This window comes from Symphalangus syndactylus, chromosome 4 (genome assembly GCF_028878055.3).
Source record: "Symphalangus syndactylus isolate Jambi chromosome 4, NHGRI_mSymSyn1-v2.1_pri, whole genome shotgun sequence".
NCBI classification, from domain to species: Eukaryota; Metazoa; Chordata; class Mammalia; order Primates; family Hylobatidae; genus Symphalangus; species Symphalangus syndactylus.
The window spans coordinates 46,318,432-46,334,622 of record NC_072426.2 but is presented as its reverse complement, the minus strand read 5'-3'; the positions used below and the strand labels follow the sequence as shown (position 1 = coordinate 46,334,622).

General features: G+C 53.8%; 1 protein-coding gene across 1 annotated transcript in view; it reads right to left on the bottom strand.

Moving 5' to 3' along the window:
* CDH23 (cadherin related 23) overlaps nucleotides 1-16,191 on the bottom strand; it is a 419,760-nt gene that overhangs the window by 24,114 nt on the left and 379,455 nt on the right. The window contains exons 38-46 of the mRNA XM_055274603.1: nucleotides 13,751-13,972; nucleotides 13,344-13,463; nucleotides 12,187-12,367; nucleotides 7,222-7,355; nucleotides 6,561-6,770; nucleotides 5,923-6,030; nucleotides 2,609-2,711; nucleotides 1,238-1,363; nucleotides 317-520 (exon numbers count right to left, since the gene is read on the bottom strand). Coding sequence (XP_055130578.1) covers nucleotides 317-520; nucleotides 1,238-1,363; nucleotides 2,609-2,711; nucleotides 5,923-6,030; nucleotides 6,561-6,770; nucleotides 7,222-7,355; nucleotides 12,187-12,367; nucleotides 13,344-13,463; nucleotides 13,751-13,972 — 1,408 coding nt within the window. The remainder of the gene's footprint in view (nucleotides 1-316; nucleotides 521-1,237; nucleotides 1,364-2,608; nucleotides 2,712-5,922; nucleotides 6,031-6,560; nucleotides 6,771-7,221; nucleotides 7,356-12,186; nucleotides 12,368-13,343; nucleotides 13,464-13,750; nucleotides 13,973-16,191) is intronic.

Below are 16,191 nucleotides of genomic sequence, written 5' to 3'. Positions count from 1 at the left end.
GCAGTGAGCCACGATTGTGCCATTGCACTCCAGCCTGGGCAACAAGAGCAAAACTCTGTCTCAAAAAAAAAGAAAAAAGAAAAGAAAAAGAAAGAAAGGAAAGAAGAATCTTGTTTTGCAGGCAAGATACGGAAGCTCAGAGGAGGGAAGGGGGGGCCGGGTCTCCTGACTCCCTCTCCAGCGTGTTCTCCACTCATCCTGCTGCCCATCTTTCTCCCCACTGGAGGCAAACTCCGTGTCCAACCTGAAGCTCCAGTCCCCTGTGACCACCAACCGGCCCCTGGTTGTGGGGTGCTGGGGCCTGTCCCCTGCTTACCAGGTGGGCAGTTCTCTAGCAGATGGACAGTGAGGGTGGCAGGGCTAAAGATGGGCCGGTTGTCATTGTCATCCAGGATGGTGATGAGCAGGTGGGCCGTGCTGTTGAGCAGCCCGATGTCCTCAGCCAGCAGCAGCAGCTCCAGGATGGGTGGCGAGAATGCCTCCCGGTCAATGATGACACCTGACCTCACGGTCACCACACCTGGCACCCGGTGCCGCCAGCCAGGGAACACACAGAAAAGGGGTACGGTGGGAAGACAGGGCAATAATCAACAGGGAGAGAGCAGAGAAAGACAGGGGCACCATGGGGCAGAGATGAAAGAGGAGCAGAGACAGTAACAAAGTGACTTTCTTCCCCACAGGCTCAACCACCCATGCTCAGGGAGGGCCTCATGCATCTCCTGTGGTTGTCCCCTCTGCAGGTGCCCTCTGGTGTCTTCAAGACTGTTGCCTGGGAAGAGTGACCCAGGGCACAGGGTTGACCTTCTCTGTTGACAGATGTGCTTTCCTGTTGGCACCTGTCACCAAAGCAGCCTCCTGTCCAGGACCAGACTGATGTGACATGGTCTGGTTGGAGGACAGGAAAGTTGCTCTGGTTACTTCTGCTGGACTAGGGGCCTGAGCTTCTGGCCTGTGCATGGAGAGATGACAGGAGTGGGCTGGGGGGCTCCCGGCCTAGGCTGAGAGTTTGTGCACCAACAGAGGTCCTGTGTATAGTCTCCAAGCCTCTTCCCAGGTCTCCCTGCCAGGCCACTGGGTGATATAACCCAGCTGCAAGATGGGGACTCTGGGCTGTGAAAAATGGGGTGTCCATGGACAGCCTGGGTCCAGCACTGAGAAGGGAGGCCCTCAATCCAGCAGTGTGGCCATCCCCACCCCAGAGTCAGGCTGGGAGTGCTGGGTGGCACAGAGGCCTCACCGGTGCTGCTGTTGATGTCAAAGAGGCCACTCTGGGCGCCCAGCAGCTGGTAGGTCACCACGGCGTAGATGTCTTGATCTGCATCCAGGGCCAGGATGGGCCCGTTGAGCACTGTGAGAGGGGTCCCTGGGCCAGAAGGAGAGGGGTCACCACAAGACCAACCCAGCCCCCTGCCCTCCCACCTCCCCTGCCCTGTCCCGGTGAGCCATGGCTGACGATGGATGAGAGGGGAGGGAGGTGAGGTGGACAGGGTTGGGAGGCCCTGGGGGCGGGCCTGCGGCAGCCTTGGCAGACTGAACGCAGATGCCTGGGGAGCGGCCTCAAAGCCCTGCTGGGGAGAAAACATGAGAGTGGTGAGCAAGGCCCCGGCTGCCCGGAGCCACATCTGCCTTCCCAGCAGCCTTTGAGGCTGGCCGCTCCTCGGGAGGGTCTGGGGCTCCCTGACATCCCCTCTCCGTGTGTGGGTCTCGCCTGTCCACACATGTGTGCACGCAATGCTCTACCTTTGGGGGTCTGGCCATACATGACTAGAAAAATCCACACATGTGTGCATCAAGTTCTGTGTTCACGTGGCCACAGGCACTTGCCCGGGAGCACGCACAGGCCTGGGATTCCCTGGTTGTGCACTCGTGTGCCTCTGCAGGTGGGCATGTCTGCACATGAGCGCATCAGTGGGTACCCATGTGCCTATATGTGTCTGTGCACACGTGTAACCCCACGCACATGCCTTGGTATGGACACACACAGGCACATGTGTGAGCATACACACAGACAGGTTTAAGAATGAAATTCACCTAGCAGGGATGCCCAGCCAGAGATGAGGAGCAGGGGCTGGGGAGACTGGAGGAGTGCAGGTGCCACCTCAGGGGACATCAAAGAGGAGATTCTGTCCCTCTGAAGGGAGGTGAGGCTGGTTAGTGCATGTGTGTGGGGAGAGGGCCACACTGACCTACCTAGGACCCCCTGACCTCCCACTTCTAGTTATAGATGCTCCCCAGGACTTCCAGAAGGCCCTGGGATGCCCTGCACTCCTGGGGTGGAGGGAGCAGTGAAGGGTGGACCCACTCCCCTCCTGGGTAGTCCTCACACCTTAAATGCCCTTCTTGAGGGATCGTGGGGCAGCTCTCAGACCACCCTGGGGAACAATGACCATGACTGTCTCTTCCAACCAGACCTGTGGCCTCTTTGTGCTCATAGGAGGCCCGGCAGCCCCAGCCCATCATCTCCCCGAGCTGTGCCCATCCTTCCCCTCCCGCACCCACTGGGGTCTACGTTCAGCTATGCCATCAGGCATAAGGGAGGTCCTCAGGCATCCCAGGCCCCAGTGGTGCCTGGCAACAGCAGGAGCTCCCAGGTGGGCCCAGCACCTACCAGCAGGAGAGTTTTCCATCACCTCTGCCTGGTAGGTGCTTTTAGTGAAGAGGGGGTGGTTGTCATTCTCATCAGAAAGGAAGATCAGAAGCAAGTCATAATCCTGCAAGGGGCAGAATGGCGCAGGTTGTAGGCCATGCTCAGCAAAGTGCCCCCACCTAGGTGGGAGGAGGGTTGGGAGGTTGGAGATCGGGGCACAGAGGTGGATGATCAGAAAAGCCCACACCAACATGAGCTCATATTTTTCAAAAGAAGACATACAAGGGGGCAACAAACATGAAAAAATGTGGCCGAGTGCAGTGGCTCACGCCTGTAATCCCAGCACTTTGGGAGGCCAAGGTGGGCAGATCACGAGGTCAGGAGATCGAGACCATCCTGGCTAATATGGTGAAACCCCATCTTTACTAAAAATACAAAAAATTAGCTGGGCGTGGTGGCACGCACCTGTAGTCCCAGCTACTTGGGAGGCTGAGGCAGGAGAATGGCATGAACCCAGGAGGCAGAGCTTGCAGCGAGTGGATATCACGCCACTGCACTCCAGCCTGGACGACAGAGCAAAACTCTATCTCAAAAAAATAAAAAATAAAAAATAAAAAATGCTCAGTGTTGCTAATCATCAGAGAAATGCAATAAGCCACAGTGAGATACCCTCTCACACCAGCCAGAATGGCTATTATTAAAAAGCCAAAAAACAACATGCTGGGCACGGTGGCTCATGCCTGCAATCCCAGCACTTTGGGAGTCTGAGGTGGGCGGATCACTTAAGGTCAGGAGTTCAAGACCAGCCTGGCCAATATGGTAAAACCCTGTCTCTACTTAAAATACAAAAAAATTAGCTGGGCGTGATGGCTCACACCTGTAATCTCAGCTACTTGGGAAGTTGAGACAGGAGAATCACTTGAACCCAGGAGGCAGAGGTTGCAGTGAGCTGAGATTGTGCCACTGCACTCCAGCCTGGGCGAGAGAGCAAGACACCATCACAAGAAAAAAACAACAGATGCTGGTGAGGACGCAGAGAAAAGGGAATGCTCATACACTGCTGGTGGGAATGTAAATTCCTTCAGCCACTGTGGCAAGCAATATGGAGATTTCTCAAAGAACTAAAGACAGAATTACTCTTCAATCCCACAATACCCCTCTACTGGGTACCTTCCCAAAGGGAAATACACCGTTATATCGAAAAGATACTTGCACTCACATGTTTATCGCCACACTATTCACAATAGCAAAGATATGGAATCAATGTAAGTGTCCATCCTCAGAGGGCTGGCTAAAGAAAATGTGGTATATGGACCATGGAATACTACTCAGCCATAAGAAAGAGTGAAGTCATGTCTTTTGCAGCAACATGGATGGAACTGAAGGCCATTATCCTAAGTGAAATGACTCAGAAATAGAAAGTCAAATACTGCATATTTTCACTTATAAGTGGGAGCTAAATAATGTGTAACCACGGATATACAGAACGGATTAAGAGACACTGGAGACTCAGAAGGGTGGGAGGATGGGAAGAGGGTGAGGGTTGAAAAATTATTTATTAGGTACAATGTTCACTGTTCAGTGAGTGGCAGTGAGTTCACAGTTCAGTGAACATTGGACCTAATACGTAGTTTTGGGTACACCTGATGGGTACACTAAAAGCCCAGTCTTCACCACTACACAATATGGACATGTAAGAAACCTGTGCTTGTACTCCTTGAATCTAAGAAAAAAAAAAAATCAAATCTGAAAAGTGCCCACACCAGGGTTCAAAGACCTGGGTTGAAGACCCTATTCTGGGTGATCCTGGGTGCCTCGTTTCCCCTGTCTAGGTCTCAGTTTTCTAGTCTGGCAAATAGGGATTTAACTCCTTCACGGAGGTGTGGCGAATGGGATTGAACCCTGTTCCATCTTACTTCAGGTGAGAAGATGAGTCCTGTTTCTTAGACCCTCAAGGCCTTCCTGTTGCCCTGGTTGGAGTTCATTCAAACTCTGCCAGTGCCTCACTTCACACCTGCCAAACCTCAGAACCTCCAGTACCCCTGTGCACTGTCACCACCTCAGAGACAAGGGAACCAAGGTGCAGAGATGGGGAGTGGCCATTCAGAGCCAAGTGGTGAGTTAGCAGCAGAGTGGGGCTTAGCCCCTAAGCCCACCGAGTCCTGCCACTCAATGCTGCTTTTACCCAGGGCCTCCTGAAGCCAGGCAAAGGAGAGGAAAAATGAGAGCAGAAAAGAGAAAAAGTGGGGGCAAAAATAAGGGAGTAGAAGCTGGGCACGGTGGCTCACACCTGTAATCCCAGCACTTTGGGAGGCTGAGGCAGATGGATTGCTTGAGGTAAGGAGTTTGAGACAAGCCTGGCCAACATGGTGAAATCCCATCTCTGCTAAAAATACAAAAATTAGCCGGGCATGGTGGTGTGTGCATGTACTCCTAGCTACTTGGGAGGCTGAGGCACAAGAATCGCTTGAACCTGGGAGGTAGAGGTTGCAGTGAGCTGAGATCGCCATTGCGCCACTGCACTCCAGCTTGGGCGACAGAGCGAGACTCTCTCAAAAAAAAAAAAAAAAAAAAAAAAAAAAGAAGAGTAGGAAGCAGAGGAGCACCACATGGGAGGGGCATGTAGCTTATGAGTTTCTCCAGCCTGACATCTCCTCCGGCTAGACCGATAGGGAAACTGAGGCCCAGAAAGAGTGGTGCCTTTGCTGAGCCACATAGCTAGTTGGGGCAGAGCTGAGATGAACTGGGCCTGAAGGCTTCTGGCTAGGGATCTACCACAGATTCATGGGCTGGAAGGACAGAGCTGACCCCCAACCCAAAGGGACTGTTTGCTTTGCAACATCCACCTCCCTTTAGTCAAGAGCTCATTTCTTTGGCCTCTGAGGGGAGAGCCACCTGGAAAACGCAGCCCTTCCAGGACCTCAGAGCATGCTTGTGGGTGAATGCAGGCCCATGTGCCCCACGCACAAATGCACTGTGTGTCCAGGTATCAGTGGTTTGGGGAGGAAACAATGATAGTTGATGTTCACTGAGTGTTTGTCATACTCCAGGCACTGTGCTGAGGCTTTCACATATATTGGCTCCTTCATCCTTTCCACAACTTTGGGGTAGGCGTGATCTTCATTTTGCAGAAGAGAAATGGAGGCCAAGAGGAGTTAACTTGCCAAAGCCATGCACCTACTGAAGGGGAGAACTGGGATTTGAACCCAGCACGTGCTCGCTCCAAAGCCTGCGTATCTAAGCCTGGCTATGCTGCCTGCAGGAGGGGTGATGTGTTCTCTCTCCATGCACCTCTAGCTCCCAGCCCCACTCCCACCAGTGCCCTCCAGTCTCACCCTCCTGGCTATGCGTGGGTTCTCCGGGTTGTCCTTCACAGAAATGGTCAGCTTGTACTCTGGGATCTGCTCGCGGTCCAGGGGCCGGTTCACAGTGACGATCCCTGTCTGGGATGTGGAGGGTGGTGAGCTGCGTGGAGATCTTTTCCCTGCTTTCTACTTTGGCCCACAGATGCCAACTGCTCTGCCTGGCCTCCCTAAATTGCCTAAGAGATGGTCTAGAAGGCCAAAAATGTGGGCCGGCAGGGTCTCGCTGGGGCGAGAGTGACCCACTCATGCCCAGACCTTGCTGCTTCTAAGAGATGGCCCTCTGAGGACCCCATGGTGTTGCTGGCCATCTACAGACACCTCAAGAGGCTAAGTGAGAACTTTGGTGCATCTTGATTAAACCAAGTGGTCCCACAGGCTCTGGCCCCATCTCTGCACATGACAAGCTTCAGGGCTGGCTCTAGGTGGACTCCAGAGATGGTTCACTGGGGAATCCAAGATTCCGTGCTTCCCACAGAGATGTCCTCATCCCATTGGAGGAACGGGAGCCCTGTGGAGCCCAGACGATGGCAGCAGAAAAGCCTCTAGGGCAGGGTCCTCTTTTTCACTGGAAACCCTGGGAAGCTCCCTGGGGTCAGCCTCGGCCCTACCGTGGCATTGATGAAGAAGGCCCGCTCGCGGTTGCCCGCAGTGATGTTGAAGGTGAGTCGTGCATTGCAGCCGCTGTCAGCGTCACTGGCCAGGACGTGCGCAACAAAGCTGGACACAGGGCTGTTCTCGCTGATGGTGATGTTCATGGGCAGGTTCAGCAGCACAGGGTCGTTGTCGTTGATGTCCAGCACCCGGATCCCCACCAGCATCTGTGCCAGTCAGAGGAGGAGGGAGGGGAGGAAGAGCAAGGGATGTTGCGCGTGGCAACCAAGGAGGAGGTTCGCCAAAGGCGGCGTGGAGGGAGGGGGGGTGCAGTTGATCATGGAGAAGAAAGAGAAATGGGGAGAGGAAGAAAGAAGAGAAAGAACATTAAAAAGGCAAGAAGATGAAAAGAGGATGATGAGGGAAGCAGGAAAGGCAGAGGCAGAGGAGGGGCAGTGATGGGGCAGGGGTTGGGTGCAGAGGGGCGCTGAAAGGCTGCCTCCCCAGAGAGGTGCTGGATGCGGTGAGGGTTCTGTTAAGGGTCCCAGGGGCAGGCCTGGCCGGCTCCAGGGCAGCCTGTGGCCTCTCTTGGCACAAAGGTAACAATGTTTACAAGAATCTTTGCGGCAAGTACAGGGGCAGCGAGGTGAAGCCAGTGGGTGGGGCCCCCAGACTCACTGTGGAGCTGAGTGGGGGCATTCCCCGGTCACGGGCACAGATGGTCAGGTTGTAGAAGGCGATGGTCTCCCGGTCCAGCTCCACGTCCTTCCGGACCCTCAGCACCCCCTCCACAGGAGAGATCACAAACTCTCCTGGGTGCCACCCAGGAGAGGCCCAAGTTAGTCGGGCATTGACAGGAGCTGCGGAGACCCCCAGACTCCTCCTGCTTCCTCTAGCAAGCCTCATTCGTCAGAGGTGGGGGACAGCTGGGGCCTGGGTCCTCCAGTGACCCCAGCTTCAGATCCTCATGGGACCCGCAAGGGCTGGGATGTGCAGGTAAGTGGTAACAGATCACCACCAGGGGTGCAGGTGGACACGGGCAACTCATGCCCTCGTGTGCCAGACCAAGCAGCCTCCTTCCCTGGGCCACAGGCAGGCCAGAGACTGACCTGGGTAAGATGGTTATGTTGAAAAAGTGGGGGCTTCTTGCTACACTAGCACCCGCTGTCTAAGCACTCTCGATCAATGAAGGCATCAGGCGCTTTGCAATGTACGATCCATCCCACATGCCATGGCTATCAATGCCCAAGGATATTGGGAAGGGCAGAGCTGACCACAAAGCAATGCTTTGCTAATGGTGAATGTGCAGGCACCGGGCAGGCAGAAGGGGATGGATGAGGGGCAGGGAAGCCCCCACTGCCCTCTATTCAGTCCCCATATTGAGCTATAGTTGGAACGCAGAGTGGGTTCCCTACGCCTGTGGTGACCCTGATTTCCTTTCCCTGACGTTTCTGAGGAGCCCCACTGGCCCTGTGGCCCCAGAGTCCTTTTCTTGGCTGGGCTGCAGGGCCCGATGTCTGAGAGTCCAGAGCAAGAACCTCAGATTCTCAGATGCTGACCTGGAAGGCAGCCCAGAGACCATCCAGTCTCTTGGGTCCTTTGGAAAATGAACTGGGAGCCCAGGGAAGGGTTACCACTTGTCTGCACTACCGCAGCAAGTGAATGACAGACCAGGATTCAAACCCAGCGCTCTGGGTCTTAACCCATTGCCTCGCACAGGACTTGTGTTCTTTCCAGACAGCACCACTCAGAGCTGACCGGGGGGGAGGGGGTGAGAACACGGAGGGTGGAGCGAAGAGACAGGGGGAAGGAAACCAGCGAGCAAGCGCGAGCCCAGCTGGAGAGGCAAGAATGGTGGGGGCTGTGTCTCTGGCAGGAAGAAAGTTGAGGGGATGTGAGCTAGGGAGCTGGGAGAGCCTGCAGAAGAGAGGCCACCTCTCCGCATTCCCCCAGGAAATGGAACGGAGAGAAGGTTAGTTACCTCCTTCACTTTCCCTTTGAACACTTAGGGGAAAGGGCCCAGAGTGGGGCACTGACTTGCTCTGGGACAGACAGCATGAAGCACACAGCTCACAGGGCACGGCAAGGACAGGGGCCCAGGCTCCCCCACAGTTTTCTCTGCCTGCCTCTTCACATCCTACATCGCAATTCCCTGTCCCAGCTCCTAACACTCTGATGTACAAAAACAGCCCCTCTCAGTCCCACCTGCAGCTGGGATTTCCCACCAGCCCTTCCGCTCCCAGGCTCTTCCCGTCCCATGGGCTTCACCCTGCCTGGGGGGCGGAAGCTGCTTAAAGCAGGATTTCCTGAGCCTGACACCCCAAGGTCTCCAAAGAACTGGGGATTCCCTTTCTAGGTGTTTCCCAGCCCTGTCTCAGGCCCTGGCCATATGCAGGCAGAGGGCCTCTTGCTCTCCTTCCAAAGCCAGGAGGAGATACCAGCACCACTCCCTTGAAGGCTCAGGGAGGCAGGCCCGAGGGGCTGGGGGCTGGGCCAGCCTAGTTCCCCTGTGCAAATTCTCCTCCTTGGCAGCTTGCTCTGGGGCCAGACTTCCCCATCCCTCCACAACTCCTGGACTCAGGAGGTTAAAAGCATTGGCTTTCGATCCAATCATATCTAGGTCTGCATCTGAACTTCATGCCTGTGTGCCCTTGGGCATGTTAATGAGCCTTGCCTTGATGTTCTCATCTGAAAAATGGGCTAATAGAGAGATGCCACCGTGGGGTTGTGCTGGTACTGGACAAAGCCTGGCCCACCTTGTGTGTGCTGGTCCCAAAAGGGAGCCCAGGCAGGCCTCTGAAAGAACGGGGAGCTTTCAGAGAGGATGAGGATGTAGGAAAGGTGTCCAAGGAATGGGCGTGACCAGAAAGGGCAGCTGAGAAGGCAGGGGCTGGCGGGAGAGGCTCAAGTGCATGTGGCCTGTCTCCCAGCTCTTCTTTGAGCACACAGCTCCTCCTCAGGGCTCAGTGGTGCTGGTAAATGCTCAGAAATCTGGCATCTGTCTCCCTATAGAAAGCAGCCTTCCAGCCTCAGGCTGCAGTGTTGGGAAGGCGACCTTTAAGCTGGGGTCCCAGGCACATCCCTCCATGTAGTGGTGCACTGTGAAACCAGCTCTCCCCAGACAGTGGCGCTGACTGTAGCATCTGTCAACCCTTCAGTGACCAGCATGAGCCCCGAGGTGGGAGGAGATGTGGGAAATGGATGTCTTGACCCATGTCAGCAGCACCATCAGGCCTTCCTCACCTCTCTGGATCTTCATTGATCATTTCTGAGATGTGAGTGGAGCTCAGTGACCCCAAAGTTATCTTTGGGCTCTAAATGTCTACTCTCCCTTCCTTGGGGGAGGAAGCCTCCCACCCAGGTCAGCCTTAGGAAACTCCTAGGCGTCTCTCACTCCTTTGGGAGCCTGCCTCTTAGTCTGCCGGGACTCCCTCACAAGGTCCCAAATTCCTAAGGCTCATCCTAATCACGTGTGGATTGAACCCGGGAAGTTTTGCTTGCTACTTAAAGGCCATGGCATGGAGGTCTGCATTGTGCTGGGGCACAGGTGTGTGCTCTGTACCTTGAGGCTGGGGTGCAGAGCGGGCCCCTCATGGAGAGGGGCTTCAGCTGCTCGCCCAGCACCTGCCTCTCCACCAGGTGCCGGCATCCTCCTGTGCTCCAGGGACTCCCATAAAATTACAAAATCTCTGTGTTTGTGAAAACAGCAGAAGAGAAAGGCCCTTGCTCTGCTGGTTTCCAAAGAGGAAGGCCTAGTGCTTGGCCAGAGAGGAGACTTTGGGACCCGCAAGGGTAGCATGTCCGAACAGAGGGACCCACCAGAAGCTCTGGCCAGCAGGGACTCTCATTCTCTCACTTGGGCCCTCCATAAATAGGTTGTTGTTTTTGCCTCCAGCTTCTTAATTGCAAGCGAGCCTTGGGTTCTCTGTTGAATCTTCGCACCGCTCTTTGTTTCCTGGATTTAAATACCTCTATGCTGACAACTCCCAAATACCCGTCTCCAGCCCAGACCTCGCTCCTGAACTCTTGGCTTGTATACGCAACCCCTACCTGACATCTTGAACCGACCCTCCTTTTCCTCCATGACCTCCTGCTGCAGCCCTCCGTCAATGGCAATGCTATCATCTTTCATGTTGCTCACGCCAAAACCTTGACTTTCTCTCACATCCCACAGCCAATCAGTTAGCACATCCTACTGGCTCCAGCTCTGAATTACACCAGAGGTGGCCACCTCTTTCCACCTCTGATGCCACCACCCTGTCCCGGCTACCTCATTCTAGCCTGAGTGATTGCAGCAGGCTCCCAACTGGCTTCCCTGCTTCTGTTCCTTCACCCCTACAGTCTGTTCTGAGCACAGGAACCGGAGTGGTCCTGCTGAAACCTAAGTCAAATAATGTCTCTCCTCTGCTTAAAGCCCTCTTAGGGTTCCCACCTCAGAGCAAAAGCCAAGCCCTCATGATGGCCCTCAAGGCCCAACAACATCTGGCCCCATTACCTCTCTGGTCTCATTTCTTCCTATGCTTCCCTTTGCTCAACTTTCCCCCAGCTGCAGGCTTTTTTGCTTCTCTGTGAACATCCCAGGCATGCTGTAACCTCAGGGCCTTTCCACTTGCTGTTTCCTCCGCCTGGAATGCTCTTCCCCAGATGTCACTTGACTCACCTTTGCCCTCCTTCAGGTGTTTGCCAACCTACAATTTCTGCCTTCACCCTGGCATTCCCCATCCTCCGGCTTGGTTTTATTTTTCTCCACAGCCCTCCCAGTATACTAAGTCATCTACTTAGTCAGTTGGTTCATTGCCCGTGTCCTCCAACTGGAATGTATGTTCTATGGGGCAGGGATTTGCGTCTGTTTGGTATCCCCAGCTCTTGGTACATGGCCGGCACACTGGAGGTAGTCAAGAAATATTTACTGCACGATCAATTAAAAAATCAGGATGTTTCACAAAGATTTGGATTTCTGCTTTTCTTTTCAAAATGGGCTCAGGCACTCCCAGGCTGGGATCTGGACACAGCTACTACTGGCAGGAGCTGAGTTGTGGCTGCGCGGTCCCCACTGCTCCTGATTCTTTCCTACACCATCTCCCACGAAGGCTCCTTGCCTGACCCTAGCTGGCCCCTTTGGGTCTGGGATTCCCACTCTATAGTAATGAGTGAAAATGGACTTGGGAAGTTGCCCTCAAGGCCAAGGCAAACTCTGATCTTCATCCAAGGAGAGGGCTGTGAATGGGTGACCATGAGATGTGCAGAGCAAGCCAGGCGCTCCCTTGGTGTGTGGGTTTGGGGTCCTGAGGGCGGGGGCTGTGTTCTGCATGCACTGTAAGGATGTGCTTCCCTCATCTGCCCTGGGGTCCTTCCTCTGGGTATGCAACAGGGCATTTTTTCATTGTGTTCTTAAAAGGGTCTGTGTCCCTCCAAGACCAACAGCCCTTGTTCCCAGATTATAGGGTGTTCTGGCCACGTCTCTGGGAAGAAGGGGTGGAAGAAGATTATTTCCGTCATTGTCATAGATGGGGAAACTGAAGCCCAGAGAGGACAAAATCACACAATGCTGGGGCCAAATGCCTTAAGACCTCCCTTCTTATCCTCCCCTGAGCGGGTGTGCAGGTGAGACCCTGTGGGTGGCATGCCCCAAGCCCCACTCACCCAGAGGGTCTCCGTCCACGATGCTGTACTCCACCTGCCCGTTGGGTCCTGAATCTTGGTCATGGGCCAGGAAGGTCCACACTCTGGGCCCCGGCTGGCCCTCCGTGACTTCAAATGGTCCCTCATAGTCCCGGGGGAAGGTAGGCATGTTGTCGTTGATGTCATTCACATTCACAAGCACCTGAGATGGTGGAAAAGCTTAGCCAGGGCTTCACCCCAGCCAGCTTTGTGCTGGGCCCACCACTCGCTGGGCCTCAGTTCCTTCCTCTGTGAAATTGACCTGATAATTCTGCCTCATGAGGCCCATGGAAGAATCATATGGGATGTCGGATGTGGGTGGGGCTTTTAAGCTATGCATGTGGATGAGTTATCATTATTGCCAAAGCCTTTTATGGGCACAGTCATCATATTAATAAAAATGCTATTGGCCAGACACAGTGGTTCACACTTGTAATCTCAGCACTTTGGGTGGCTGAGGCAGAGCCAGCCTGGGCAATATAGCAAGACCCCACCTCTACAAAAAATAAAATAGTAATACATTAGCTGGGCATGGTGGTGCATGCCTGTAGTCCTAGCTACTTGGGAGGCTGAGGCGGGAGGATTGCTCTTGAGTCCAGGAGGTCGAGTCTGCAGTGAGCTGTGATCAAGCCACTACACTCCGGCCTGGATGATAGAGTGAAAACTTGTCTCAAAAAAATAATAATAATAGTACTGCTATAAACTTCTATTTGTTGCTGCACTATGGTTGTCTTACGTGGTTTCATTTGCTCCTCTCATTCCTTAAAACATAGTTTGTATTGTCCTCCTTTCACAGATGAGGAAATGGAAGCAGGGAGGTTAAGCAACTTGCTCAGGGTCACACAGCTAGAAAGTGGAAGAGCAAGGACTTGAAACCCAGAGTTCATGGTTTTCCCATGAAGGAGAGGAGGGCAGATATTGTCACCTGTCTGACAGATATAGCCACACAGGGAAGTTCAGTGACCTCCTTAAAGTCACACAGCAAGTTTGAGTGAGTTGCTGAGATTAGGACAGGGGTCTTGGATTTAGGCATTTCCCTTGGACAATCTTCCCCTAACCCCTTCCCGCATCGGAGCTTTCTGGGTCCTGTCCTTTCCCAACCTCCAAGCCCAAGTTGGGGCTGTGTCCCATGCACCCACCGTGGTGGTAGAGGTGAGGCGGTGGGATAAGATGGGGCACTGGTCTGTGGCAGTGACGATCAGGGTGTAGCGGCCGTGGCTGATCTCGTAGTCCAGCTCTTTGGCAGCATTGATGACACCCTGGGGGACACATGGAAGGGACAAGGATGGATCTAGGGGTAGTAGGTCCGCAGTACCCTCTGACCAATTTGGGAAGTAGGCCCTGACATTGGAGCCGTGATGGGGAACCACTGCTACCCCCTAGCCCAGGCTCCACTCCACCAAACTTTTCATCCTCCCACACTGAGTGTCCCCACAGTTTCCCCTAGACTGCATCTTTGCTCCATTCCCCTGCAGTGTCACTGAACTACTCGCCAAACCCTGGAGAGGTTTCGCCCCTTGTCCTGATCCTGCCATCAGCTGCTGACCATGTGTCTGTCGATGCGGAAGGTGTTGATGATGTTGCCTGCGACGATGGCATAGGTGACTGTGCCGTTGGGACCCTCATCCAGGTCCAGTGCCTGGATGGTGATGAGGCTGGTGTTGAGCGTGTCTGGGCCCTCATCCAGCAGTACCTCATAGTGGGGCTGCTGGAACATGGGCGCGTTATCATTCTCATCCACAATGGTCACATACACGTGCGTGGTGGCCTGTGGAAAAGAGTGGGTCATGTCCTTGGTCAGGTGGCCAGAGGGACCGAGGTGGATCCAGATGGCTGTTCTCCTGGGCTGAACTCACTCCATGTGACTCAAACAGAAAGGGCAAGGGAGAAGAAAGCAGGGGGTAGGTCACAGGCTGGTAGAGAAAGAAAGCTCAAAAACTCCACCAAAAGCCAAGCAAGGTAACTGCTCTGTCCAAGATGGCACTGGCACCACCACTCCTATGTCTGCAACCCCAGCAGACATCGCTAATCAATCACAGAACTGCTGAGGCTAGATGCAAACTTGGGATCCTTGTTAGCACAGTGGTCTAGTGATTAAGATTGGCATATGGGATGAACCCTGGTAGTCACCCCAGCTCAGAGCTTTACCAGGGCCTGTGTCTTATTAAGCCTAGGTGTCCTGCCAGACTACAAGAGGCAAGAATGCGAGGCACTCGGCCCAATGCCATATTTAAGCTTCATCTATTGTATATATAAGTGAAAGAAATACATATTTTCAGCATTTTCAGAAGGAGGACATTGGGTTTGTGGCAATTTTGTGGGCAGAACTTGTTGACCTGTGAAAAATAAGACTCACAGAACATAACTTCATTGCAAGAAAGGCTTGTACAACATACTCTCCTGTGATCAGCCATCTCTGCCAATGCTTGAGTCAATTGGACCACAAGTAATATTCAGCTAATCAGAGCTTAGCAATCAACACTCAAGAATCAACTAGAAATTGTTCTTGCTCCCGCTCCCTGCCTTTCTCCACCTGGGAAGATGTCCCTTGTGGACTGACTGCCTTACCCTGGCTCCCTTGCTATCCAGCTTCCTGCTGGGCATGGCCAGTGGGAGGCCCTGGCCAAAGATGAAAGCAGCGAGGAGAAAGAGGTGGGGGTGTTTCTTCCACACTCCCTCCATTCCTCACTGCGGTTCTGCCCATGGCTGTGTTTCTCCTGCTTGGGGACAGGGGTGCCCCTTTCATAGCACCAGCTTTCACTGGGCTCCAGAACATCACTTCCTCTTCTTTCCCTTTGGACACGTGAGTGGTAGTGGCTTCCTGTGGTTGATGCTAGTCTCTGGGTGCTTCACCAGCCTTCCTAAACAGTCCCTGTATTAAACTCTCTTCAGTTGAACCCTTTCTGAGTGTGCCATCTGTTTCCTGCCAGGACCCTAACTAATACAAACCATAATGAGTGACTAATATAAAACAATAAGATGTTAATCACTGCAAAGGTGTCTGGGTAGAGAGAATGTGACTAGGCCATTGCCAGGCCAGAGAACAGAAAGCAGGTGGTACAGACAACTCAATGTAGGCAATTCGCATCTGGTTTTTTCCTTGGGACTTGCTGGCTCTGGAGCTACCAATGGAAGGATGGACAGATGGGCAGGGGATCGGGACCCAAGAAGGCTGTCACTGCTCCTGAGGAGGCAATGATTCCTCTGAGATGCAGCTCTGGATCCTGGGGGTGGAGGGCATCGGGTGTTTGCTGAAACGGTTTCCAAAGCAGGTAGGGTTGGCGCCTTGAAAAGGAGCTGTGTGGCCTTGGGCAGGTCACATCCCCTCTCTGGACCTTTTCTGTCTGTTTAATAAAGGACCTGGCTTGATTTCTAAAGTTGTTTCTAGCTCAGGGAGTTTGGGAAAGTGGGAAATGTCAGCATCCCCTCCCCAACAGGGAGGCTGGAATTCAGCCCCTTTCCTGCAATGTGGTGCTCTTGTATTCTTGCCGGCAGGTAAGGGGACTCAGGAGGGCTCAAGGCTGGGCCCCTTACCAGTAGCGAGTACTCACAGCTGCCTCCAGGCCCTGCAGAGCCACAAGACGGACACAGTGGCTTTCCTTGACAGTCATCTTTATTTGAATATTTGGGGCCTTCACCACTATTTTTAATGAAAACAAGCACAAACACATGATGGAGTGTGCAGGCTGCAGGGGCTGGGAGTGGAGAGTTTGAACAGAGTTGGGCCTTGGAGCCCCTCCTGCTCTGAGAACAGGTCTGGGCTTGGGGAGGGAAGGTGGATTTGACTTCCTCTGGTCTCTGGAGGGAGGAGAAAGTCAGTGTTTCAAAGGCCCTCTCAGCTGAGCCCTTCCTGTCCTGCCCTGGTGTTGAGGAAACAGTGCGTGAGGTTTCTGGACCACCGTCCTTGGGCAATGCCTGTGTCTCACCCTTATGTAACCCCAGGAGGCTCAGTGGTGGGCAGTGTTGTAGGGAGAAAGGAAGTGAAAA